The sequence below is a fragment of the Octopus sinensis genome, linkage group LG1 (genome assembly GCF_006345805.1).
Source record: "Octopus sinensis linkage group LG1, ASM634580v1, whole genome shotgun sequence".
NCBI lineage: Eukaryota > Metazoa > Mollusca > Cephalopoda > Octopoda > Octopodidae > Octopus > Octopus sinensis.
In genome coordinates, this window is record NC_042997.1 from 81,827,321 (window position 1) to 81,854,654 (window position 27,334).

The 27,334-nt window shown below is 37.4% G+C and overlaps 1 protein-coding gene and 1 long non-coding RNA gene across 3 annotated transcripts in view; one reads left to right on the plus strand and one right to left on the minus strand.

Annotated features, from left to right (window-relative positions):
* The window catches only part of LOC115214229 (nuclear fragile X mental retardation-interacting protein 1), a 33,641-nt gene extending 20,880 nt beyond the window's left edge, over window positions 1-12,761 (plus strand). The window contains exons 8-10 of one of the 2 annotated variants that reach the window (XM_029783352.2): window positions 5,015-5,086; window positions 8,558-8,676; window positions 12,583-12,761. In XM_029783352.2, the coding sequence (XP_029639212.1) occupies window positions 5,015-5,086; window positions 8,558-8,676; window positions 12,583-12,678 (287 nt within the window). In that variant the 3' untranslated portion in view covers window positions 12,679-12,761. The remainder of the gene's footprint in view (window positions 1-5,014; window positions 5,087-8,557; window positions 8,677-12,582) is intronic. The other variant, XM_029783360.2, reaches the window with a different exon arrangement.
* LOC118763084 lies at window positions 1,790-19,659 on the minus strand. Its single transcript, XR_004998837.1, has 3 exons — window positions 19,640-19,659; window positions 12,847-12,849; window positions 1,790-1,867 (listed from the first exon to the last, which is right to left on the minus strand). It is a non-coding gene; the product is annotated as an uncharacterized LOC118763084 (long non-coding RNA).
* Between the last annotated feature and the right edge of the window lie 7,675 nt (window positions 19,660-27,334).

Sequence of the window (27,334 nt, forward strand, 5' to 3'; positions counted from 1 at the left end):
AAGTCTTGGTCACTTGTCATTGCTTCCATGAGACTCAACAACCAAAGATCATATTTCACTACCTTGTCCCACATCTTCCTGGGTCTACCTCTTCCACACATTCCCTCCACAATTAGAGATTGACACTTCTTTACATAGCTGTCTTTGTCTTTATGCATCACATGACCATACCAGTGCAGTCTTCTCCCTTGCACACCACATCTGATGCCTTTCATACCCAATATTTCTCTTAACCCTTTCGTTACTTTATTTCTGACCAATATACACCCCTCATGAGTTTCAATTAAATTCTAAAATAATCATGAATCTAGGCTTGTTTCATTAAATAACTGTAACATTTTTATTTATCAACATATTAATGTGATATTTGGAACATAATTAAAGAAAGAGTTCTTAATCAATTCTATTGCATAACTTTTGTCTCAAAGTGACTTTAATTACAGGTAAATTGAGCAAAAGGTAAAAATATTAAAATTTTGTTTAGACATCACCATAGAAAATGAATCATCAGCTAATATTCAAATGGGTATGCAACAAAATTTTGATAAAGAAGAATTGTGCACATCACTATATCATCAGTTGAATTTAATGCACAATGGGTGTACCATAAAGGTGGAATAAAGGGAAATACTGGAATCCACCGGAAGTTTGACTGAACTAAAGAAATCGGTAAAAAAATAATATACGGCCCTGGTTATGGTATGGAAGTGATAAATTCCAGACCACATCGTTCCCTAGGCCATGCTGACTAACATTATTTTCCCTGTATAAAAAGTAAATCCACGCAGTACCCAGTATTTGCTTCACAAATTTTCCGAAATTTGAACCCCCATTTTGTGTTTGTTTACATTTTGCGTAAGTTTGTTTCCGCATTGATCGCTTCAAACAATAACTTCCAGACCACATCATACCCTAAGCCATGCTGGCTAACATTAGTTTCCCTGTATAAAAACTAAATCCACAACAGTACCCAGTATTTGCTTCACAAATTTTCCAATTCGGAATCAATGCTTGATAATATGAGACTCCAATCCATTTTCAAAGTTGAAGAAAAATCGATGCCGAAAAAAATGTGGAAAAAAATCTCTCAAAATTCAGGGAATTAAAATTACACGTCGATTGTTGTACAAAACTGTAGATTAACTGTTTACGAAGTATAATCACATGTTTTCACAAATGTACTAAAGAGATTTGCTCTGATATTCTCATTTAAACATGAATAGGTAAATTCGGGCGGGTTTGGGTGGTTTGGTCACATTAACCAAAATTTTTTTCAGCCGGCTTTGGGCGGTTTGGTAACGAAAGGGTTAAGACACTTACACTCTGTCATATATGTACACTAACATTATGCATCCAGTGTTGGATGCTAACTTTATTTCTTTCAAGCCTTTTATTTCTTTCATCTGCAGTCATAGTCCATGTTTTGTTGCCATGTAGCATGGCTGTTTGCATACAACCATCATACAATTTGTCTTTCATTCAAAGGTAGAAGATCTCTGAATTTTGCCCACCCATTCTTATTCTAGCAGCTACTCTCTCAGGGAATTCTCCTCCATTGCTGACTTGGCCACCTAGGTAACAGCTATCTACTACTTCTAAGTATACTCCAACAGACATTTGACTAAGTATTTTCTGTACATTCTTAGTGTTTATTGTGCCTGCAGATCTGTCATATGCAAAGATTACTTTCCCTGATACCTTCCTTTGATACTGCTGCACCTCTTATGTGTCCTTAGGTTGCTTTTAGTACACCTTTTGGAGTTTCTACCTACATCTTTTCTGCCTATGAAGTAGAGCTATCTCCCTGAAGGGATCAGTGATTTGTCTGTTTCCCTACTTACTAGGACTTTGGTCTTTGCTAAATTAACTCTAAGGATCTTTGATTGCAGACCTTGCTTCCACACCTGAAATTTCTTCTCTAGTTATTCAGCTATAAGAACAAGGTCATCTGCATAGAGGAGCTCCTAAGGGTAGCCAGTCTTAAATTACTCTGTTATGGCCTGGAGGACTATGATGAACAGGAATGGAGGGTGAGAACTGATCCTTGGTGACCTCCTACCTGTACACTGAATTCATTGCTATACTTGTTGCTGATTTTCACCTTGCTGACAGCATTCCTGTCTGTGGCTTGTACAGCTCTTCCCAACCACTCATCTATCTCTAGCTTCTGCATTGACCACTAAATAAGGGAGTAGGAGACCCTATCAAGAGCTTTCTCCATGTCAACAAAAGCCAAGTACAGATGTTTATTTTTGGCTAGATACTTCTCCTGCAGCTGCTTCACTAGGAAAATAGCATCAGTAGTGCTTCTCCCTGACACAAACCCAAACTGCATCTCATCTAGACTAAATGTCTTCCTAATTAATTGAGCTATGACCCTCTCTGTATCTTTCATCACCCATTCCAGCAATTTGTTACATCTGTAATTATTTCTGTCTAAGGCATCACCTTTACCTTTGACTATAACGCTGCTACACCAATCATTGGGTATGACTCCTTCATGGACAACCTGATTATCTATATGGGTGACTATACTATATCCCACTCCGCAAGATATTTTAAGCATCTCAGCAGCGATTCCTGATGGACTGGGGGCTTTCCCTGTCTTCATATCCTTAATTGTTTTATCTACCAAGCTACTGTCTATGCACATAACTGGTCCATCTGTTGGGCTCACATTAAGCAGGCTCCCCTTCTCTCATGTGTTTTCAACATTTAGTAGCACTTCCAGCCTCTCTCTTTGCAGAGTCACTGACACATCCATGCGAATGCACTTCTCTACTACAATATCATGATTTTCTTTAACACGCTTGCAAACTGAAAAATCTCATGCTGCAAAACATTGGCAAACTTCTTTCTTTCTGCTTATTTTCTGGCTAAGTATGTGTCTCTTAGCCTCCCTTCTAGCTACCTGACATAGTTCTTTGCTACCACCACCCTTCCAGTTCTTAGAGGACTGTTTCTTTGCTCTAATGGCTCTGTCATCAACACTGTTCCACCACCATGTCATCTTAGGTCTAGTTGGAACTTGGCACCAGCCACAAATTTGGTCTATGATTCTCAGTAAGTTTTCTCTTAGGAACTTCCAAACTTCTCCTTCCCATTAAATGCTTCAATAAGGATGTCACTAAATCTCTGACTATTTAAAGGATCCTTAAGCTTTCAAATCCTTCTTTTCCAGATTGGTCTCCTTCCTGGAATCCTAGCATGTAGTCTGAAGTCACTAATGACTAACCTATATTGAGGGGTACATTCTTCACCTGGGAAACGGTTTTGCATTTATGAACAACCATGTATCTTGTTTTCTGGTGAGAATGTAGTCAATCTGGCTAGCATGGTCACCAGATTGATTAGTTACCAGGTGATTTGCAGGCTTCTTGAAGTTAGTGTTGTAGATCATTAGGTTATTTGCATCACAGAACTCCATTAAGCTTATCCCTCCTCATTATGGAAACCAACTTTGCGGCCATCATTTATCTTTGAGATAGTCTGCAAAAGAATATAAAAACAATCCTTTTGCTCATTTGGTAGACCTGGTTGAGGGGCATATGTTCAGAAAATTGTAGCTGTACTATTTTGCCAAACTATTCTAAACTTAAGTATCCTATTGCACACTCTGACTACCTCAATCACCTTATCCTCTCATTTCTCAGTTAGGAGTATGCCATTACCACCTAGTCCACCATTGCATTCAACTGTATTACAAATTACAAATATTTTAACTTGAGCAACAAAGTAAAGACCATTCCTATATAGTCTGCTATTGCAAAATTAAAGAAAAATGAGCTAACAAAGCTATGTCAATGTAAATTGGGACCTAAGAGAACTTGATCTGTGTTGTATGGTGTGTTCTGTTAAATTGCAGAAGTAATACTGCATATAGTAGAAAAATGAATTGTCTAGAATTTTATATTGTTGTGAACTTAGTTGAGTCACAAGTATTCCTAAGGTACCTTTAAGTTTAAAAGTTTAACAGTACTTTTTAGATTGATTAGATAATGGAAATTTAAAATATATTACGCACAGTATAGCAATGATATCTAGAGGCACAATTTTAGCCTGTTGGAGGTGGCTTTTTAATCATATTCAACAGACATCTCATATTTCTCAGATTGCCTTATGGGAGTTATTTAATAACATTTGTCATTAGATTCCTAGCTGTTTATCACACTTCACACCATAGAACATTATCAATGAAAGAACATATAGATTTTAGCAAGATTAGCTCAAGAAATCTATGAGAAATCAAAGCTCCTATGAGGTAACTATATCCATTGTTTTCAGCCCTCATTGTCATCATGATCATCATAATTTAATGTCTGCCTTCCATGCTGGCTTGGGTTGGATGGTCTGACAAGAGCTGGCTCTACTTTAGATCTGCTTTGGTATCTACGAACAGACTGAATTAAAGACTTGCTACTTAGGCTAGGACTGTCATACTGACAAACTCTATGCAAAAGAATGTGCTGCATGATCCTAAAACCATCTTTCAGATGTGTAATATGCAGGACTTGATAGGTGTTGCCTAATGTTTGGCTACTCCTTTGTATACTACATACTTTTTATTGTAGCACATCCTTCAGTTTAAAAAAGAGAAATGTAGATTTCTGCATTGTTCACAATTTTGCTTCCTCCTCTTCATACTTCTTTTGGAAAAACACTATATAATATGAAGACAATTTATTTTTATATGTGCACATGAGAGATGAATTTAGTGAATGTGGTATCTTTCAGAGTGCTTACTTTTGTGGACAGAACTGTTAGAAGATTGAGAGGATATTTAACTTGTGTATTTTTGTGGCACCAACACTTTCTAGTGTTGGCATCATAATAAATACATTTATCTCTACTGGTAGAAAAAAGGCATGGCATTCAATGAAAATAAATAAAAAAAATACCAGCCAAATTAAATATGCTAGATTAGAAAGAAAATTATTGTCATAATAATGTTACCAATTGTCTTAATAATGTTACCAATATTTAATTTCTGACTTTAAAATTCTTTTTCTTCTAGCATCTGATCAACATTCCTCTAGTTTGGATCTTCTTGTGAACAACTATAATTCTGACAATCCAGAACAGGATGGTAAGTAGAAGTGGTATTTTGAACAGTTGGATATTAGAATCTCTTTTTTACTTGTTCAAGAAACCTCATAAAAAGGTTTTCATTCACACAAGAAAAAAAATTATCTATATTCACAAAAATAAATATTAATAATGTTTTAGATGCCACAAAAACTTAACCCTTTAGATACCAACCCATTTGAAACTGCCCTTGGTTCTATGATACAAACTTTCCTTTTAAAGTAATCTAAATTAAAACCTTTCATCAAAATTTCATGCTGATTTATGTTCCAAACCCCAGCTTAATACTGTCAAAGTTATTTAAATCAATTTTTAAAATTATTTTCAAAATTGAAACAAAGGCAATGTATTTCAACAGAAATATGGTAACAAAAGGATTAAGAAATTTTGTCTTAACCAAGATCTTATTTAAATCTAAATTTCCCTACATTTACTTATTAAGAAGTAATTTTTCATGATGATAGGATTTCCCTACTTTAGAAAATATACTGTGTATTTATAATACAATTACAATTATAAAATGTAAAATTAAGCAGAAAAAGTATTGAGAAATGCGTTTGTATATAATTAACCTCTGAAGTCATTTAGGTTATGGGTAGAATGGTTAATGGTATCTGTTTCAATGTTTTGTGCTTCACATTCAAATCCTGCTGAGGTTGTCTTTGCTTTTCATCCTTTTAGAGTTGATGAAAAAATAGTACCAGTCTAAGGCGATGATTTGGTGGAATTATTAGAGATTTGGATGAGTTCCAGCTTTGTGCAGTATGAATTCAAATCCTGCTCTGTCACTGAAAAGAGTTGCAACCAACAGATAGCATCAGCAATTTCAAAAATCAGTGGAAATATAATTCTTTAATTCAGTTGGAAAATCCACTCCCATCATCACCATTACTATTTCCCTTGAAACCCCTCAAAGCATGCTAGGATTCTGGGAATATCCCATTTGGGAAATGCTGATAGAACCTCCCTGATTATCTAAGATATTGCTCCTAGGTGAACAACTGGCTGCATCTGGGACATAGATTTATTGTATTGTGAACTAAGTTGAAATCACAAGTCCGACAACGGGTTTTTAAATTTAATAAGTAACTGTTTGTGAGATAGATTAGCTAATATCAAGATTTTATCAAGAAGAATGACCTAAGCTACTCAGTAACATGTTTTATATGTTTAGGTTGCTACCTTATAAAAATGGTGTTCAACTCCATACTTCTACATTCTGAGTTCAGGTCCTTCGGAGGTTGATTTTGTCATTCTTTTCTTCTGCAGTCAATCAATAAAATATACACTAATATGGTGAAATTTGTTTTAGTGTTACCTATCACTACACAAATGTTTTTTCTCATCCCTGATCAAATATTTTTTTTTGTATATTGATTTCAAAACTAAGGTTAAAAAAGAAATTAGATGAGTTCTTATCAGATAAGTTCTTAATGAGATTATAATTTTTGAGACTTTAAGGATAAAGATGTTTGAATATTTACATCAGTCAGATCTCTTTGCTCTCTGATCATAACCAGGTATCTTATTCCTAAAATTGGTAATGCTCTTATCTAGGGGTTGGCAAACCTGTTTTAGAGGTGGACCAGATTAGTAATGTTTTTTTGTATATCTAGTGAGCCAAAGTGATTACAAAATAAAACTCTGATCATACAAGGTTATAGAAACAGCATATTTTTTTTAATGTTTCCTGTTGTGATGAAGGAATTGCTACACATTTGATGACATACAAGTCAATGTGTGTCATTTATAGCACACATGCAATAATGAGATTTTGTGTTTGAATAGGGTCAATTGTGGCTTCATGGTAAATGTACCAGCTAGTTTACCTTGTTTCTTCAACAAACATCTTTTCATTTCTTCCATTCTTAGAATTAATGATTCATATGCACTATATTGCAACAGTATATGAGATACTATCAGTCTCTATTGCTCTGTTCATTTAAGGTGATGAAGAGATTTAGTTGAGTTATATTCAGTGAGTTGATTTTTTTTTTTTATTTCATGAGTTTATTTATTGCTTCTTATGTATACACCACAATCAAAGATCAAACCAACCAATAAGTAGTGTATGTGTTAAAATTTTCTTTATATTTAAATTTGAGGTAGTCTCAAAAAATTATCGTAACCCTTTCGTTACTAACCCGGCCATACCCGGCCAAAAAATTTTTTGGTTCATAATGCCAACCCGGCCGAGAGAACCTATTTAAATGTAAATTTGAACCCAAATCTTGTTGGTACATTCGTTAAAACATGTGATTTCACTTTGTAAATAGTTGGGTTATAGTATCCGACATTGCTTGACCTGATATCTGAACTCAGTGAATTTTGGGAGATTTTTTTCCACATTTTTTTCGGCATCGATTTTTCTTCACCTTTGAAAATGGATAGGAGTTTCCTGTTATCAAGCACTGATTCCGAATTTAAAGCTTTCTCAACGGAAAATAGGGAGATATTGAGAAAAAGAATGAATGACGTACAAAATCACATGGTGTACGAGAATGAATAGGATATTTCGGTATCTGAAACTGAAAGCGGCGATAGCAACAGCAAAGACGATTTTACATCGGAATGAAGTAAAAATGTTTTTATTTGTAATTTTTCTGAGGAGATGGGGTCTATCCATAGTCTTTCTTAGGAAGCGAAACCGTTAGACTTTTATTTTTTTCAGTATGCTTGTTTGAAGTGATCACTGCAGAAAAAAACCGTTACGCAGAATGTAAACAAACAAAATGGGGGATCAAAGTTTGGAAAATTTGTGAAGCAAATACTGGGTACTGCGGTGGATTTAGTTTTTATACAGGGAAAATAATGGCCTAGGGAACGATGAGGTCTGGAATTTATCACTTCCATACCATAACCAGGGCTGTATATTATTTTTTGACCGATTTCTTTAGTTCGATCAAACTTGCTGTGTATTTAGGTGGATTCCAATATTTCAGTTCATTCCACCTTTATGGTACACCTGTTCTGTTGTGCATTAAATTCAACTGATGATCTAGTGATGTGCACATTTCTTCTTTATCAAAATTTTGTTGCATGCCCAATTGAATATTAGCTGATGGTTCATTTTCTATGGTGATGTTTAAACGAAATTGTAGTATTTTTATCTTTTGTTCAATTTACCTGGATTTACCTGTGATTAAAGTCATTTTGAGACAAAAGTTATGCAATAGAATTGATTAAGAACCCTTTCTTTAATTATGTTCCAAATATCACATTAATATGTTGATAAGTAAAAAAGTTATTTAATGAAACAAGCCTAAATTCATGATTATTTTAGAATTTAATTGAAACTCATGAGGGGCGTATTTTGGTCAGAAATATAGTAATGAAAGGGTTAAGAAAATAGAATTTTCATAATTTGGGGATCATTTTTAAATTGAGATTTTATCTATTAATTCTGTATCAAATTTCTCCTGTTTGCTTATACAGTTTTTATCTATTTATTTGTACATTAATTTATTTTTAGCAGAAAATAATATGCCTCTAAAGAAGAAACATGCTAAACTTTTAAAATTACCAGAATTTCCAAGGCCACCATGGGAAAGTAAAGTATTCCTTCGAATTCGGCCAACTCTGCTAGAAAAGGTAAACTAAGCTATTTTGCTGTTAAGTTGTAATATATATACAGTCAATATGTAAAAGATGGATTTAATGAACCATTTTTGTATAAAGTGTTTGCTATGCTGAGTTTTTTCTTTGGTTTTTCTTATTTTTATTTCTACGCTTATGTGGGTCAGTTGTTTGTTTTACCTAAAAGGGATAAGATGGGTAACTTAACTTCATATTTCTCATTTGCTTTACATTGTGATGTATCTATTTTGGTTATAGTTCAACTTCAGCTTATACTCTGGTTGATTCTGTGGGAGCAGACAGCAACCTCTTGTCAAAGGTTTCACAGGATCTCTTTCTGCAAATTATAAGCTTTCGTACTTGGATGTTAACCTATTGGAACACGCTCAACATTCAAGCAATAATCTAAAAATCCTAGCTGCCTCCAATAAAGCAGTTTTGGGGCCTGCTCTGCCTTTATGTCAATTCCAATTTCTCCAACATATTTCTTGACTGGTTGTTAGTGCTCCAAGTGCCCCTAGAGCTACCGGGATGACAGTTACTTCCTTCATTGCCCACATTCTTGCAATTTCGTCTCTTAGTAGTCTATATTTCTCCATCTTTTCTTTGTCATCTACACATGCATCCCCAGGTATGGCAATATCTATGATCTTGGTTTCCTTTTTTTTCTTTAATCTATCACAACAATGTCTGGTCTCTGAGCATCAATTAGAGAGTCACATTGGATTGTAAAATCTCACAGGATTTTATATTCATTGTTCTCAGCAATGCCTTCTGGTTCATGTTTATACCCTTTCCATACTCTGCCCAGATTGTACTTTTCACAGTCTACTGTGAACAAACTTAACCATGTTATCATGCTTCCTTTTGTAGTGCTTTTGGGCCAGCTTGCTACACTCACAATATGTGAGATTGTTTCTGTTTTGCTGCCACATATCCTATAGAGGGGCAATTCACTGCTCTTAGCTATTTGGAACTTGGTGTAATTAATTCTTAGGGCTTGTTCCAGGGTGCTGCATATCAGTGCCTTAGTGCATCCTTTCAGGTAACTTTTTCTTAGCCATCTCCAGCTGTTGATCTTGCCTTCAAATTCTCTGAAGTATTGCCCATGCATTGTTTTCATTTTCCAATTTATTTTTTGTTCATCTTATTTCTTAAATGCTTTTGGGTGCATCATATTTTCAGTATAGGCATCATGTTATGATTTCTAAAAGCTGCAAGCAAGGACTCACTTTACTGTTTGGTGTACCATTCTAGACTGTTCTTCTCATTGGCAACACAGTATTGCACCCTATGAGGTCTTTTCCTCCCTTAAAACTAGGCACTTTCAGTCTATCACTATCACTTTTTGAGTGCAGTACCTTGTTAATTGTCATCACTTTCCTGATTTTTCTATCCATTTTCTCAAGTTTGTTCTTTGTCCATTTAACGACATCTGTGCCATATTGCATTAAGGAAATAGCGCAAGTGTTCTTGCCCTGATGTTCTTTCCATTGATTCTATTTCCCATAATTAAGTTGGTTCTTCTGAGATATTCTTGTCTAAAGCTTTCCTTCATTTCATTTTCCTTGATTTTTATCATATTCCAAATTAACCAGATACTTTTATCCATGAGTCTCAACATCCTTGATTTTCTTACTGTTGGGTATTATTATTATTATTATTGATTGAGAGAGCAGTACATGCCATCAAAGTGACACTGGGGTAAAATATATGAAGCCCAGTATACCGATCATGACTACCTGTCTGATAAGGGTACACCAGGCACATGCATCACAACCATATGTACACAACATGGTGATCTCATATCAAGATAAACAGCACATGGCCTTGCAAATGGGGCCCAGTTATAATTTTCTTCAGGTCGAATAGCCCATCCCACTCAAAAGGTCATTGAATAAGGATTGTTTAAGGATGTTGAATGAAACACCCATGTTTCCAGAGGGGAATTATTCAAACCCCAAAGAATTCATCTCAACATATGGTTATGATGCTCCCCCACTACTTCTCATGATCAGAGATACACATATTGTCAGCCACTAAGGGACATGCTCAACTAGTTATGGCCAGGCAACTGGTATTGAGCAGAATATTTGCTGTAGCTCATCTTTTTATAACAAGACAAAACATATACATGATGGCACTTCCAATCAGTTAAAATCAGAAGCCATGAGAGACAATTCCTGGTATTGCATCAGGGCATAGCCAGTGCTTGGTATTGCATCTGGGCATTTATTATTATCATTAAAACAGTGAGCTGGCAGAATCGATAGCATGCCAGGCAAAATGCTTAGCAGTATTTTGTTTGCTGCTACATTGTGAATTCAAGTTTTGCTGAGGGTAACTTTGCCCTTCATCCTTTTGGGGTTGATAAATTAAGTACCAGTCTCTTCCTCCCATTTCAGGCCTTGGGCCTATAGTTGAAAGGATTATTATTATCATTAATGTACCAGGTGTTTATTTCCTGTGGACTAAGGTAGTACTTTCTTTCCAAGTCTAGAGAACTTTCTGGAGATTCCTTGCAATGCCAAGTAATGCTGTTTTCTGGATATGCTCTATTTTCATTTTCATACCTATCATTTCCAACAATTTTTCTTTCTTTCTTCACTGTATTAAGGGCACCAACAATTATTGGAACAATATGCAGCTTTTTGATTTCTCTCCTCAGAGCTTCATATTTGTATTAGTTTTTCTCTTTCTTTTCCATGATTCTACTGTCACCAAGGCAAGCAATATTTGTAATCAAGCATGACTTTTCTTCCTTGTCTACCAGTACAATATTGGCTTCCAATGTTTGATTCTGTGATTCCATTGGATCATGAAGTCTGAAAGGATCTTAACTCTGTGACTTTGGCTAATGCCCATACCATTCTCTCACTCTTTCAGACTTGTTACATAGTTCCCAGTGGACCATTCTGGAGACATTGTCATGCTTTCCTTTGTATTCTCTCTGTGGCAATTTGCTGCATTTGTCAGGTTCTGCTGATTGGTCAATTTTTTTGCTTGATGTTGTCTGTTCTTAGTGCTTGTTCTTGTGTTGCACATATCAAGGCCTTTGTTTCAGGTTTTCTTTTTTTTTTTTAGATGTAACCACAACCATCTTTTATCTGGGTCTGTGTCCTTTGGAATCTCTTACAAGCACTAACTGTGCATTTTCTTATACTTACAGTTCTTTTTCCCTCTCCATATATGTCTTTATTTTGTAATTCACTGTCCTGACTACTTTCTATATGTAATAGATGACTTTCCTCACTTGTAGAAGTAATATTTCCTTTGTGTTCTTTGTATACCAAGCAATGTTGTTTTCCTCTCTCTGGATATAATTCTCACAACTTATCAATCCCTGGTCTGCTCTCTTGTATGGTGTAGCCTGTCAACATCACGTTTTGGATGGAACTCACCATGTATTGTCAGTAGTTTCCTTGTTTTCTCATCCAAAGATTGTAGTTTCATTGTTTGTCATTGTAGCACTCTTGTCTTTGGTGGGATAAAATCTTTTTCTGTAGATGCTTGATTACTGTGCTAGATTTTGTTGATTTACAAGAAGAGTTGCTACTAGTTACTTTTGAAGTCTTCCTTGAACATAGAGACATCAGTTTACCTGAAAAGAAACAATTCTGTTATTAAGAAGAGTTGAAATTAATGCATGCAATGTTTCACATCCTCTAGGATCACTCCTTCACAGTCAGCCTGTGAATTTTGAGCTTTTGAGCCCACTGTTGTAGCTATCAATAGTTGATCTTTGGTTCCTATACATCTGTGTTTGCTTCCATTTTGCTCTTCCAGTAGGATGTTATTCTGGTCCATTAACTTATTTCATCTGCCAGTATTATTATCATTATTATTAGTACATTTATTTTATCATATCTGTGAAAATGCAATGATAATAAAGTGAATTGAATTTATATTTCTTTTTTTCAGTTATTGGCTAAAGAGATACGCCATGAGAGAAACATCATTCTGCAATGCACCCACTATATTGTGGAAAACAATTTCTTTCAAAATAAACCTTTATAATAAAAATAAAACCAAGTATAATTTTCTAAGTCACTATAGATACAGTGGCTGTGATAATTTATACAAAAGATTCTCTTTAAAAATGTGTTTTTCTATTTATTTTTTGCTGCTATTTACATAGTTGAAAGAAACTATTTCATTACAGTCACCTTCAAGATTATGTAACACAATCTGATTATCTGGTTCTTTCAGCCTCATGGCATGGGGCATCTATGTTCTTTCATCTTTCTCTGTCTTTTATCAAGGGTTGGATCTTGAAACCAGTTTGTGCCACATTTGTACAGGTCAAGCAGATCTCCAGATTTCCTTTAGCCTATCCTTTAGTCTCTTCCCACCAGCTGGTAACCATGTCATGGCTGTTCTTACTGGGATGTTGTCCTTCCATTCGTAGAACATGCCTTGCCAGCTGCATTCTTCTGCCTTTGGTGACAAGACTCAGGCGTGTTGCATTGGCTCTTCAAAGAACCTCGTTGTTTGTGATCTTGTCTTCCCATCTAATGCCCAGGATTTTTCAGAGGCATGTTTGTTGGAATGCATCAATCTACTTTGCAATTCTGGCTGTAGTTTTCCATGTGTCAGTAGTATAAGTTGTTATTGAGATAACAGATGACCATAATTACCTTAATTTGATTTGTGATGTGATCCTCTTTCACTGCCATAACAGTTGGAGTTTGTTAAATGCTCCCGCACCCTTAGCTATTCTTTGTTTTACATCAGTTTCAGCATTGCTGTTTGCTGTCTGAATACTTCCAAGATATATGAAGCATTGAGCCTCTTCTATCTTTTTTCCCATTGATTGGAGCTTCATGTGCTTCACTGCAGGCAACTTTTTCATGTTTTTGTATATTTACTCTCAAGCCAACCTTTTCAGCTGTTCAGTTAGGACATTTGTCATGGTCCACATTTTTGTGCAGTTGATGATGGCAAGAAGAGCTAAGCCACCAACAAGGCCTAAATCTGCTAGTTTCATTCTTTCCCATTTTAAGCCATGTCCACAGGTATCCAAGGACATTCTTAGAACATAGTCCATGATTATCAAGAAAAATAATGGTGGTAGGATGCTTGTTGCTCTCCTGATAAGATTGAAAGGAACTCAGTAAATCCTGACTCTGTTTTTACACAGCAACTTGAGTCTTGATAAAGATTTTGCTAAAGCAGGTGCCATTGCCATAAATCTGAAGGGTGTTCCAGAATGGCCAACAGTATACACTGCTCAGGACATTTTTGAAGTTGACAAAATATATTACTACTGGGTTTCTATATGCCAGTGATTGTGAGGAAAGAAGCTGCTGAAGTACTCATTGGATGGTTCACTATAAATCAATGCATCATAACAGCCCATTTATAGACCAGGTATGCAAAATTGTCAATCATTCAAGTCTGTGCTCCAACAGATTTAGCAAGTGAAGAAGGTAATGATAAATTTTTATGACCAGCTTCAGCAAATTTTGGACAACACTCAATAATGTGACATCAAACTGCTGGCTGGTGACTTCAATGCCAAGATGAATAAGGACCAAAAGAATGTTACTGGCCCTTTTGTTTTTGCTGAAGACTCTGACAGTAATAGAGAGAGGCTGACTTCTTTTCATAGTTTGATGAGTTTTCTATATGTAAAACATATTTCAAACATAAACAGATCCTCAAAAATGTCTGGCACTCTCTGGACAAAGAAACTGAGAAAGAGCTAAATTACATCTGCATCAACAGAAAATGGAGATCCTCTGTCAAGAATGTGCATAGCTTTTGAGGTACAGATTGTGGTTCTGATTATTCTCTACTACTTTGTAAAGTACTTGTAAAATTTTAAAAACTTCCAAAAAGTCATCTGGAAGCCCTTTTGGTATTGCAAATGTAAAAGTTAAAGAAATAGCTGAAAAATACTTAATTTAACTTTAAAAATGGTGTTGAACCCCATGAAAAGTGGTTGAATTTCAAAAATGCAATTGGTGAGACTGCTAACACTTATTGGGAGTGGAAAAAGAAAAAAGGCTCTCACAAAGACCAATGGGTCTTAGCTAAAACTTGGAATTCAATTGATGACAGGTAATTAATCAAATTAAAGGGAGACCAAACAGAAACACTTGTTGATTTTATCGAGTTCAGTGCATAACTGGTACTTATTTCATCAAACCCTGAAAGGATGGAAAGCAAAATTTAATCTCAGTGGAATTTGAACTCAGAACATAGAGACAGATGAATTAACACTAAGTATTTTGTCTGGCATGCTAATGATTCTTATTTCACCAATTGTAAGGCCAGAAATCTGCAAGGCGGGAACAGTTGTTTATATAGATCTGAGTACTTTTTTTTTTTTATAAACCCCAAAAAGATGAAAGCAAAGTTGATTTTGGTGAAATTTGAACTCAGAATACAAAGATTGGAACAAATACTGCAAGGCATTTTTCCACAACTCTACCATTCTATCAAAAACAACTTACTAATTTTGGAATGAGGCCAGCAGTTTTGAGGAGAGGGTAAAAGTCAACTATTTTGACCCCAGTGCTTGATGCATCTTATTTTATCAACCTTGAAAGGATGAATGGCAAGATTTGAACTTAGAATGTGAACAATCCAAAGAAATACTGCACAGCATTTTGTCTGATACTCTAAAGATTTTGATAGTATGTCTAACAAAGGCACAAAAATCATTGACGTTTGAAGGTTCTGAAACTCAAAAGTCAACACACAGAACTGAGAAATCGAGCAGGTTGCTATCATTTACTCTTCCCACCAGTCAGCTCAGATTAAACATCCTATGATTTGAAAGCATTTGAGATATAACCATTCAGTATTTTTTTCAGGATTAATGTACCTGGGAGGAAATTATTTGTTTCCTCTTTTTAGAGAGAAACATGTTTTTTTTTGTTTTTTTAGGGAGCTATTTTTAATGTCGGGTGAGAATGTAAAGGCTTCTTTGTGGATGCTGATACTGAGCTCTTGAAAACAGACAACAGTTAAGATTCAGAGATGAGGGTTCAAATGATGCCTCACTACATTAGTAGAAATAGATGGGCGTGAGGTAAAGCCTAGGTTGTCTGCCTAACATCCTTCTCTTCTGCTAATATGGTTCCATACTGACCAAAGATCCACACTTATTGAGAAAGAGCTACACTAACTGACCAAGAATATATAGTGACTGATCAAGGAAGGATCAACCAGCTGAGTAAGATTTCCACTGACTGAACCTACAACAATTGACCTACAATCCATACCAACTGATCAATATTCCATTCCACTGGATGAAATAGTAATAGTTGTTGAACCAATGAGGAAATCTGTATGCAGTCTGTCGATATGCTAGAAATAGCTGCTAAATCTCCTTCAAACCACACCCTACCATCTTAGCAAAGGGAAAAACACATAAAATGATGTCATATATATTATGTTTGAGAATATATATATATATATATTTATATAGAAGATCCCAGCTGTAATGTCTGTGATCCTACGTCATTTGGCTCTGACCTGACCTAGAGTTAGACAACTACATGGAGGGATACATTAGACAATGTCCTATATAACGCTAAGGCTGAATAAAGAAGACAGGTTGATTCTGGCTGAATATCTTTGATCATTGGTCTGCTGAAGCAAGACAGGTGGTGCTAAACAAAAAATAACTTTCTCATCAGTGGCGGTGTAATTTCAGTTAATTAAGATTTCTCGATATATTTCATCAAATAATGTAGAGCACTTCTTACTATAATGTTGGTGAGCTCAATGTGTTTTTGCGAAAAAGTCTATGAAGAGAGATTTTCTTTGAGACAAGAGTACCGCAGCAAACTTCTTCCACATTCTAGTATATAGGGATGAACACATCGCTGCTTTGAATATCGTTACTAAGTGTGCTTAGAACAACTTGAATAAGCTTTGACACATATCAGCAAATGTATTCTTTGTTGTTAATATATAGGAACAGAAATTGGTCGGCTATGAATGACTGAAACAATGTCAATGTGGAGGCAAAATCATAGCAAAACACGTGCCTGGCAGTTGGCCAACGTCCTTCAGAGTCCGACTCGATATGTTTGTACACACCTAAGCTTACGAGGAAATATTTTTCGTTGGTACATATACTGCTGCGAACGTCTTCCAAATTCTAGTATACTGGGTTATATTACATAGGAATGAATACATAGTCATTTTGATAATCGTTGTTTCACGTGCTTTTTAATCACAGCTTGAAAACCTTTTTACTCATCTGCAATTCTTTGCTGCTTTTATAGAGGAACAAAAGTTTGCATACGTTAAACGGACTATGATCGAGTGAAACGGTGTCTATTACCGAGGAGGTAAAACCTCTTCAAAAGCCTATTTGGCATACCGATAACGTGTTCACAGCCCAACTCTATGTGCTTAATAACACAAAGTAAAAAAAAAAAACCCTTTTCGACGCAAAAGTCTCAGAAAAATCTCACCTAGTATCTATAAGAATGTATATAACGTTAATTTGATCATCGCTGCTTCGTGTGCTTATCTCTCTCTCTCTCTCTCCTCTCTCTCTCTCTCTATATATATATATATATATATATATATATATATATATATATATATATACACTACTGTTGTTTATTCTGTAGTGCATAAGGTTTCAGTTCTTTTGCACTCTCCCCTAGTAGCTGTTTTACTGTCATGGAGAATGATCAGCTGAAATTTTCAGACGTTTGCTTAAGGACTTCTTAAGTCTGTCACCATTTTTGCCAAGTTCGAAAGATTCCATTTCCCCACTGGTGAAAGCAGACTGACAAAATTGATTCGGTATGCAAGAAATGCACATAGTTAAGCTCCTCAGGAATTGACAACTTGAGTTACCTCGGTAATCCTGTTTGCAGTGGAGGTGGCTGATCTGAAAGCAAAGTACACAGAGTGGAAAAGTTCATGGTGCTATAATGTTGCTGAGCAGTAAAGATGTTTTCTTGCTCAGTGAAAAGTATGTGCAAAAAACAATGTTGCAAGGCAACAAAACATTTGGAGATTGAACGAAGCAGAGAAAGAAATGGTGTGAGCGTATTCCACCGGAATTGTAATGTCAAAATGAAAACATGAATGGAGAGGACTTGATATGAGAGGAGTCAGGTATATAGAATGTGTATGTGTGTGTGTGTGTGTGTCAGAGGGAGAGAGAGAGAGGGATATTGCATTGGTATGGATATGTGATGTGTATGAAAGGTAACAGTTGGATTACGAAGTGCCAGTCGATCCAAGTGGAAGAATCGTGCAGAAGAAGAAAACACTAAAAGATATGGCAAAAGGGGATCTCAGGATGCTTTTACCATATCTTTTATCTATTCTTCTTTACAAAGAAGACAAATGAGTGCAAAAGTGGCAGGATGCTGTGCTAGAGATGACACGTCTAACTTATACAAAATTGGACAAATCAACATAAAAGGATGGGAGTGGTGGAGGTGATGATGATTGTCATAAGCAAATTCTAATTTAGGTACAAACGGCTCAACAACTTTGAGGCGAGGTGCTGTTGCCTTATACCATCGACCTCAGCACTTGACTGTTACTTTATTTTCTCAAACTCGAAATGAGGAATTAGCAAAGCTGATGACAGCAGGATTTGAACTCAGGATCTAAAGAGTTAGAAGAAATATAGCAAGGCAATTTTTCCGCTCTTCAACTATTCTGCCAATCTACTGCTTGGGAGTCATTAGCAAATAAGAAATAAAAAAGAAAATTAAATAATACTAATTAATGTATATTTCATGAATGACAAAACAATAAATATTACTGGAGAAGATGCACCAAATCTTAGTAAGAACAGAATAAAATGATGGGTGGTAGTTATATTGAAGATAATTAGTCATGGTAATAAGGCGAGGAAACGATGATGAAATTAAATACCAGATAGATTGAAAAGTTTTCTCGTATTTCAAGTTTTAATTGATTGTTCAAACATATTACATATGAAAAACGTTTATTCTTCAAAATATATCCCATTACATTCTATTGTCTGTTACCATCGTTGTACAAGACGCTCAATTCCACGCTTGTACCATTTGGGTGGTTTAGAGGCAAAAAGCTCCTTGCAGCGTTTTTTAATCTCACCCATATTGTTGAATCTTCGCCCATGCAGGAAATGGACTATGGCTTGGAAATGATGGTTATCTGATGGTACAAGGGCTGAAGCTCCAATCAATGGGAAAAAAGATAGAAGAGGCTCAATGCTTCATATATCTTGGAAGTATTCAGACAGCAAACAGCAATGCTGAAACTGATGTAAAACAAAGAATAGCTAAGGGTGCGGGAGCATTTAACAAACTCCAACTGTTATGGCAGTGAAAGAGGATCACATCACAAATCAAATTAAGGTAATTATGGTCATCTGTTATCTCAATAACAACTTATACTACTGACACATGGAAAACTACAGCCAGAATTGCAAAGTTGAGCCCCTCAAGCTTGCGCTTGGTCACATTGGCAGTGTGTGCTGGGACATTATCATGCTATAACATGCACATTTTCGATTGGCCAATGGCTTTTAAAGCATCGTTACTCGTTCCAGTTTTGAGCATAAAGGTTTAAAAGCGTTCATGCATGACCAGCTAGAAGAAGCTCAAATTGCATCACGCCCTCGAAATTCCACCATACACACAACACAACCTTCTGTTCAAACCGTCCACCGGGTTCTGAAATCTGACTGGACCGAAACCACTGATTTTTATTAGGATTACAAAAGTAGATCCGTTTTTCATCCCCAGTTACAATTCAATACTAAAGACCGGTAAGACGAGGATTTGCCAGCAGTTTGCAAATGTTCACATGTCATTAAGCCTGGCTGGTGGTCTCTTCACGAGGAACTTCTCAGTGGTATCTGTTCACAAGGCCGTGCATATGGGCGTGTCAATTGATTGTGCTTTGTAAAGGATCAAGTTCTGGCGACAATGTACTAGTGCTTGTGTTTTGGTGTTCAACCATTTCAAGCAAGGCTTCATCTTCCACAACAGAACGTCACCCTGACCTTGCTTTGTTTTCGAGGCTGGTGTCACCTTTCTTGAAACGATGAACCACTGTTATGCTACACGTTCTTTGACAATTCCGAGGCCTTTCAAACGATTAATTTCTTTTGCAGCGTGAAATAGCTGCAATCGCAGTTTTTTCAACACTTATTGTCAAAGCTGTGAAACAAAGAATAAATAATTTATGTTGATGTATATTATATGAAAATAAAGAATAAACAATTCTGTATCGATTGGACAACATGCTGTATCAAATTACTGAGATACAAGTTGCAAAATGGCGAAAATCTGAAAAACATTTGACGCAATTTGGTTCTCGTAATAGCCAGTGTATGTTTAATTGTTAGTGAAGCACAAAAAGGGATGAATGAATGAATACATATATTATTATTATTATCCCCTTCATCCTTCACTCTGGTGGCAAATAAATGAAATTATTATTATTATTATTATTATTATTATTATTAAGGCGACAAGCTGGCGAATCATTAGCGCGCTGGACGAAATGCATATCGGTATTTCGCCCGTCACTACATTCTGAGTTCAAATTCCACCGTGGTCGACTTTGCTTTTCCTTTTTCGGGGGCGATAAATTAAGTACCTGTTGCGTACTGGGGTTGATGTAATCGACTTACGCATTTCCCCCAAATTTGAGGCATTGTGCTTCCATTGGAAAATATTATTATTAAGGCGGTAAGCTAGCAGAATCGTTAGCATGCTGGACGAAATGCGTAGTGGTATTTCGCCCATCAGTTCAAATGCCGCCGAGGTCGATTTTGCCTTTCATCTTTTCGGGGTCGATAAATTAAATTCCAGTGAAACACTAGGGTCGCTGAAATCGACTAGTCCACTATCTCAATTCCAGACCTTGTGCCTACAGTAGAAAGACTATTACTATAACGGCGGTGAGCTGTCAGAAACGTTAGCACGCCGGGCGAAATCGTAGCCGTATTTCGTCTGCCATTACGTTCTGAGTTCAAATTCCGCCGAGGTCGACTTTGCCTTTCATCCTTTCGGGGTCGATAAATTAAGAACCAGTTACGCACTGGGGTCGATATAATTGACTTAATCCGTTTGTCTGTCCTCTCTGTGTTTAGCTCCTTGTGGGTAGTAAAGAAATAGGTATTTCGCTCATCGCTCCGTTCTGAGTTCAAATTCCGCCGAGGTCGACTTTGCCTTTCAGCCTTTCGGGGTCGATAAAATAAGTACCAGTTGAATACTAGGGTCGATGTAATCGACTCATCTCCTCCCCCAAAATTGCTGCCCTTGTGGGAAAATTATTATTTTTCTGGAGTCTTAGATGCATAACGGCTTGCTACCTACAACCATGCTATTCATTCTTTTCAGCTATCTAGTACTTCACTAATTATTATGGCTGCGCCAAAGAGGCAAACCTTGTGTAACAGTTCTACTGACTACTCTATTCCAATTTCCTTTATATTCCCCTTGATGTCTTCTGATACTGTACCCAAGGACTCAACAATAATTGGCACTATCTTCACCTTCTTCATTTTCCATAGCCGGACTATTTCATACTTAAGAGGGTTGTATTATTTTTTCGCCTTCCTTCTTGACTATTCTTGGGTCAAAGGGGCATGCAACATCAACCATATAATACATGTGGTACATCTTGTCGACCACCACTGGGTCAGGTCTGCTATGCCCTAAGACCTGACCTGTTTGGATTGGGAAATCCCAGAGGATTTTTCTAGTCTCCGACTTTGCAATTCTCTGCGTTTTGTTCTCATACCACGTCTTCCCTTTCTCTAGCCCCCACTTTTCGCACAGTTTCCAATGTAGTACTTTCGCTACCTGATCGTGTCGCCACAACTTGTAATGGTTTGGGGTTAATCTAGGGCATTCGTTCGTGATATGGGTAATGATATCATCCACTCTGTTTACAGATGCGGCACAGTGGAGACACTCGCTCATTCCTAAGGTTGACCCTCCAGTTCGTGGCCAAAGCTTGGTCTTGTGCTGCCAGTATAGTGCTCTCTCTCTCTCTTTTTTAGTGTTCTTTTCTTCAGCCAATCTCGCATGTTTTCCAGTGACTTCTGTTGTGGCTACATGGAAGTGATTGTCAAGTCCCTTGTTGTGTAATTCTTCTTCATGTTCTTTTAGTACTTCTTCCTTTGTTTTTCCTTTTTTTCTCTGCTTTCAGTACTCCCTCATTCCTAACTGACACCAGCAAGGTTTCTTTGCTTTGGGTTAGGTATCTCATTTAGCTCTTGAGTTCAATACGTACGCAGTCTTCCACACTTATCAGTCCTCTTCCTCCACTTACTCTCTTCATATATAGTCAATCAGTGTCTACACGTGGATGATGGGCTCAATGCAACATTAGGAGCTTTCTTGACTTTCTGTCCAACTCCTTTAGCTCCTCCTCTGTCCACTTCAAGATTCCAGCGCTATACCGAATTGCTGCGACTGCGCGCGAATTTATTGCCGAAATTAGGTTTCTGGTATTCAGTTTTGAAGCCGATATTTTTCCCACTTGCCGCAGGTACTCTTTCTTTGTCTTTTATTTCATATCGTTGTGTTTAATTCCATCCGTCTCAAGTATTCTCAAGTATTTATAACTGGATTGAGGTTGAATTATCTTCATCATTTTACCACTTGGCATCCATATGCCTTCTGTTCTGACAAGATTTCCTCGTCCAAACTCCATCTTAGTATCATTGGATAAAATTCCCACAGACTGGACTAAGTTGTCCAGTTCTGCCTCACTTTTTGTTAACAACTTCAAGTCATCCATGAATAGCAGGTGGTTCAGTTTTCCCTTACCTCTTTCCAGATAATGTCACAACTTTGTTTTCTGCAGTTTTTCACTCAAGAGGATCATTCCCAGCACAAAGATCAATGGGGGCACACTTTTCTCCTCGAAGATTCCTTTCTTGATTTTTACCTTTCCTAATACCTGATTCTCTGCCGTCAATTCCGTTATTTCATGCTGTTCCATATAAGATTCCTCATGTTTTCTGCAACTCCATACATTTCTATTGTTCTTGATATCCAGGAGTGTGGTATCATATTGTATACTTTACGATAGTCAATCCACGCTATGCTCAGGTTCGTGTGTCTTCTCTTGCAGTTCCTGATAAATAGATTATCAATTAAGAGCTTATCCTTCGTTTCCCAGTTCCTCTTTCGGCACCTCTTCTGTTCAATTGGTAGCAGTACACTTTTTTCTAAGCATCTATACAGTTCACCGGCCAAAGCACCTGACAATAGCGGAAGACACGTTATTGGTAGAAAGTTTGATGCAACATTACCCTTTTCAGGATCCTTGGCACATATCAATGTCTTTCTCTTTGTCATCCAGCTGGGTACTGCGCCTGCCTGCGAGTACTCATCTAGCTGAAGTACTATCCTTTCATACAGCTCTCTCAGCTTCTTCATCCAATAACCTTGGACCCCATCCGGTCCTGGGCTCTTCCAATCTGGGAACTTCCTTTACTGTTTTTTTTAAAAATTATTTTTCTAGTTCCTAAAACAGTTTCTTCTGATTTGTTTCAAACAATCTGTTTTGCCTGAATTGTTTTGTTCTATTGTCATATTCAGTTTTGCTTTGATTGCTACTACTCTTTGTTTCAGTTATTCCAATATCACATCATACCCTTTAACTCTTATTCTATATGTTCTTTCCACCATTATTCCTATGCTTTCATTCTGCAATTACCCTTTTCAACCTATCAACTTGTCCTAAATGTCTTTTTAACTTTGTTTCTCACAAATTCGTCTACGCCAGTATGGTTCTTCACGTTCTGTTTGTTCTCTTTATATCCAACTCTGTCTGTAGCAACCATAGCTGCAGCCCAAATAATTTTGTTAGTTTCAGTTATATTTCTCGTCTGGATCGAATCTATCTTTTTGGTTTCAACTTCGAGCTTGTGTCAATCAATGTACCTCAGACTGGGTAGGGTGGAGTGGTGATTGATATTGGTCTTCTCTAATATATCAGCACAACATTCTCACTATGTCTTGTTGGTCATCATCGTATTCTTGCGATATAGCTCTTCCCATTACTTCTGCTTCATTTGCTGAGAATGCATTTACTCTTTGCTCTACGTCTTCACAGCCGCCATTAATTTCTCTATCTTAGCTGGGCACGTTGTCTGGTGAAGTATTATTTTTGTTTTCCACTTCCCTTTTCATCTCTTCAATTTCCATATCTGTTAACTACTCTTTTGCTCTTATTGCTCTTGCCTGGTCAGCTAGCCGTTGCACATTTATCTCGAAGAGCCCTATTTCATTCCATTTTGTTTTCATGCGTTATTGGAATTCCCTTCAACTGGGTTCGCTTCTGATCCAGCATTCAATTACCGTCCGGTTTACCACCTTATCCTACCTTCTTCTCTGCCTCTGGCTTTGTGTATAAGCAGTCTGGATGATGACCGGCCGTGCGCTGCTCAGCCACAGGACACCTGCTGGGCAAAAGGCTTTCACCTTTGGTTCCAGCCTCATTAACACCATTATTTAATACATTTGTACTAGATATTTTCACTCAACATTGAGGTTTGTGTTTTAAGGTTATCCACCTACCGGTATTTTTTTCGAGACACCATCTCTAGTTAGATTGTCAACCAAGTCTGCAAAGCCCTTACTACCCATAAGTTGGGCCTGTTCCCTTTGCATTTCTATGTGTTGGGACCATGATCATAATTCTCACTAGGAGATAGGTGAACGTCGGTTGGTCCCGTATCTTCATCCAAATATTGCTCCGGAGTTACGTCTCGATTCACGGTTCATTCGCTTTCATCCCAGGCATGACAGGTTGTTATCACTGTGGCTAAGTTGTCCTATCTATCCCAGTTTTTAAATCAGAGTGCTCCATCTCCTAGACAGACTGCCAACCAAGGCTCACGAGTTCTATCTATCTGTTTTCGGAATGGCCATTGACTCTCCTGAGTTCCTTTGCCCTTTGCCCTTTGTCGGGTTCTATTTTTAATCCTGCAGGATGTCGAAAATCCATCCTCCTCACTAAGCAAGCTTAGTAGAGTTGTCAGTCTAGCTGCCGACGGCTCAACGGTTGCACAACACTACACGTTAATCCTTATAGCTTATTATTTACTTGTTCACTATTATAATTACACGATTATTACTATAACTCCTTATTATTATTATTATTATTATTATTATTATTATTATTATTATTATTATTATTATTAAATTTGTGGTGTTGAGCAGAATATTTGCTGTAGCTAATCTTTTATACTAAGACAAAATATGTACATGATAACACTTCCAATCAGTTAAGATGAGAAGCCATGAGAACCACTGCCTGATACTGCATCAGGGCAGTTATTATTATTATTATTATTATTATTATTATTATTCACAACGGAATACATAGAACGTGTTTTCAAACGCTCCAGGTTGGCGCAGCTTAAAACATTTACACCGGTCTGGTGCTTTTTTGCATTATTCATTTTATTCCAAGTTGTCAATAGAAACACCAAGAACCTGTTACTAATTTTCGATGGACATTTAATTTAATCAAACATAACTCAACAAGATGGCGAAGCGCGTCTCGAAAGAGTTGAGAAAAAAGAAAACTGCCCGTCCCAAGAATCTGGCCATCCCACGATTCTGTTGACTGCTGAAGATCCCCCCCTTCCCCCGTTATTGGCAATAATACAGGTGAAGAGGAGAAGAAAAACGAGACTGGAACAGTACAAAGTCAACCTCTTAGTAAGAGAAGTAGTAGCAGTAACAGCAACAGTGGTAGCTGTGACAACAGCAGCAACAGTGACAGCAGTAGCAGCAATAGTAGTCGTGGTAGCAACAACAACAACGCAAGAGACAGCAACATAAGTGGCAGCAACAATGGCAACAACAGCAACAAAAATAGCAAAAATGACAACAGCAACAACGACAGCTGCAGCAACAACAACAACGAGAACATTACCAACAACAAAAACACGTTCGCGGCAGCAGCAGCGAAGAGCAAAGACCGTATTACCGTAGACCTCACAAATAGAGATGAAATGTTGACCCAGGCATGGGAACTGATTAAACAAGAAGAAACCTGGCCCAGCCTAATTATTCCGTCAGAGGCAATTGAAGCAGTTGAGAAAAGTATGGTACTTTCCAAATGCATCTCACCAGACACGAAAAGAGTGGCTTTAATAGCCCAAGTAGATATTGAAGCGGCATTGGGGTGCAACAGGGATGACACCGAGTACATAGCGAGTACAATGCGGCACCATTTCAGTTCTGTTTAAGCCAGAAGCCCTTGTTATGAAACATTCAATGACCCCTTTCAAAACCAGCAAAGTCAGTATGTACACCTCCCACATGGGAAAACGCACATCACGTGTCCGCATTCCTAGGATCCCACCAGGACTTGATATGTGGTGGATTCTAGGATGTATAATTGTGGCGGGGACGGATACCGTCCCAATAAAGGTGACAAGAACTGCCATGGAGGACTAGTCTGGGATTGACCTGGAGATACTTCTCCAGATCAGGCCCGAAAACCAAAAAAATCCCGGACCGCATATGTCTACAGAACTGGACGGTGATACACATAATAACTGAGGGCAAAAGGGCGCATTGCTTCGTTTGTGGAAAAACTACTCATTTACGAGTTTGCTGCCACCAACTGGTAAAAAGTGCAAAGGGTCAAAGGCCTCCACTGCTGCCTACGCTGGGACGAGGACCACAAACAACGGCAAGGCCACCAGCAACACCAAAGATATCAACCACCCTAGGGGGAAACGAGGAAAGGTTTCCCACCCCCGCACCAAACAAAAACACACACATAAACAAAAATATAAACATACATAAACACACAGCAACAGACCCTCATCTTCCAGTAGTGAAAATGAAGGAAAACCAAAAGGCCTCAAAAAGCAACAAGAAAGCGCAAAAGAAAATCTCCACAAAGCATAACAGCACCCACAATAAAAAATACAAACACCTCCCACGCAAACATCTCCCCAATACCACCAACACCATCACCATCACCAGAATCCCCCAAACGCAAACAACATAAACAGACACAAGAACAAACACACAAATATCTAAAACTGCAGAAAGCACACTCACAGCGCACACCGACACAACAGAAACAACAAGACCATCACCACTACAGTCAAGCAAACAGATTAAACAACACCAACACAAAACACCCAACTTCGTACTCATTAGAAGGGACAACGAGGAACTGATGGTCCTCGTAACACAAAACACGGAATTTAAAACAGGGGGAGTGATATTCGAATCGAGCACATTTCGCGTACCATTAATATGCCAGCAACAAAATGAAACCATTGACCATGTGGTCTCCAAGTGCATTCTTCTAGCGCCTACAGAGTATCTCAACAGACACGATAGAGCTGCACAATATATTCACTGGGTAATCTGCAAAAACCTGGATTTGCCCCATGAAAAAAACTGGTGGGAACACAAACCACCCCCAGTGCTTGAAAATGACCACATCTCACTCCTCTGGAACTTCACCATTCAAACCGACAGAAAGATAGATGCAAATAGACCAGACATCATATTGAAAGCTTCAAACAAAGAACATGCCTCCTCATTGATATGACTGTCCCAATCGATATAAACGTATCTGTCAAGACCTACCAAAAACTGAGCAAATATAAAGATCTTGAAATAGAAATCAGCAAAATGTGGAACCTGAAGACTAAAACAATACCTGTTGTCATAGGTGCCCTGGGAATGAT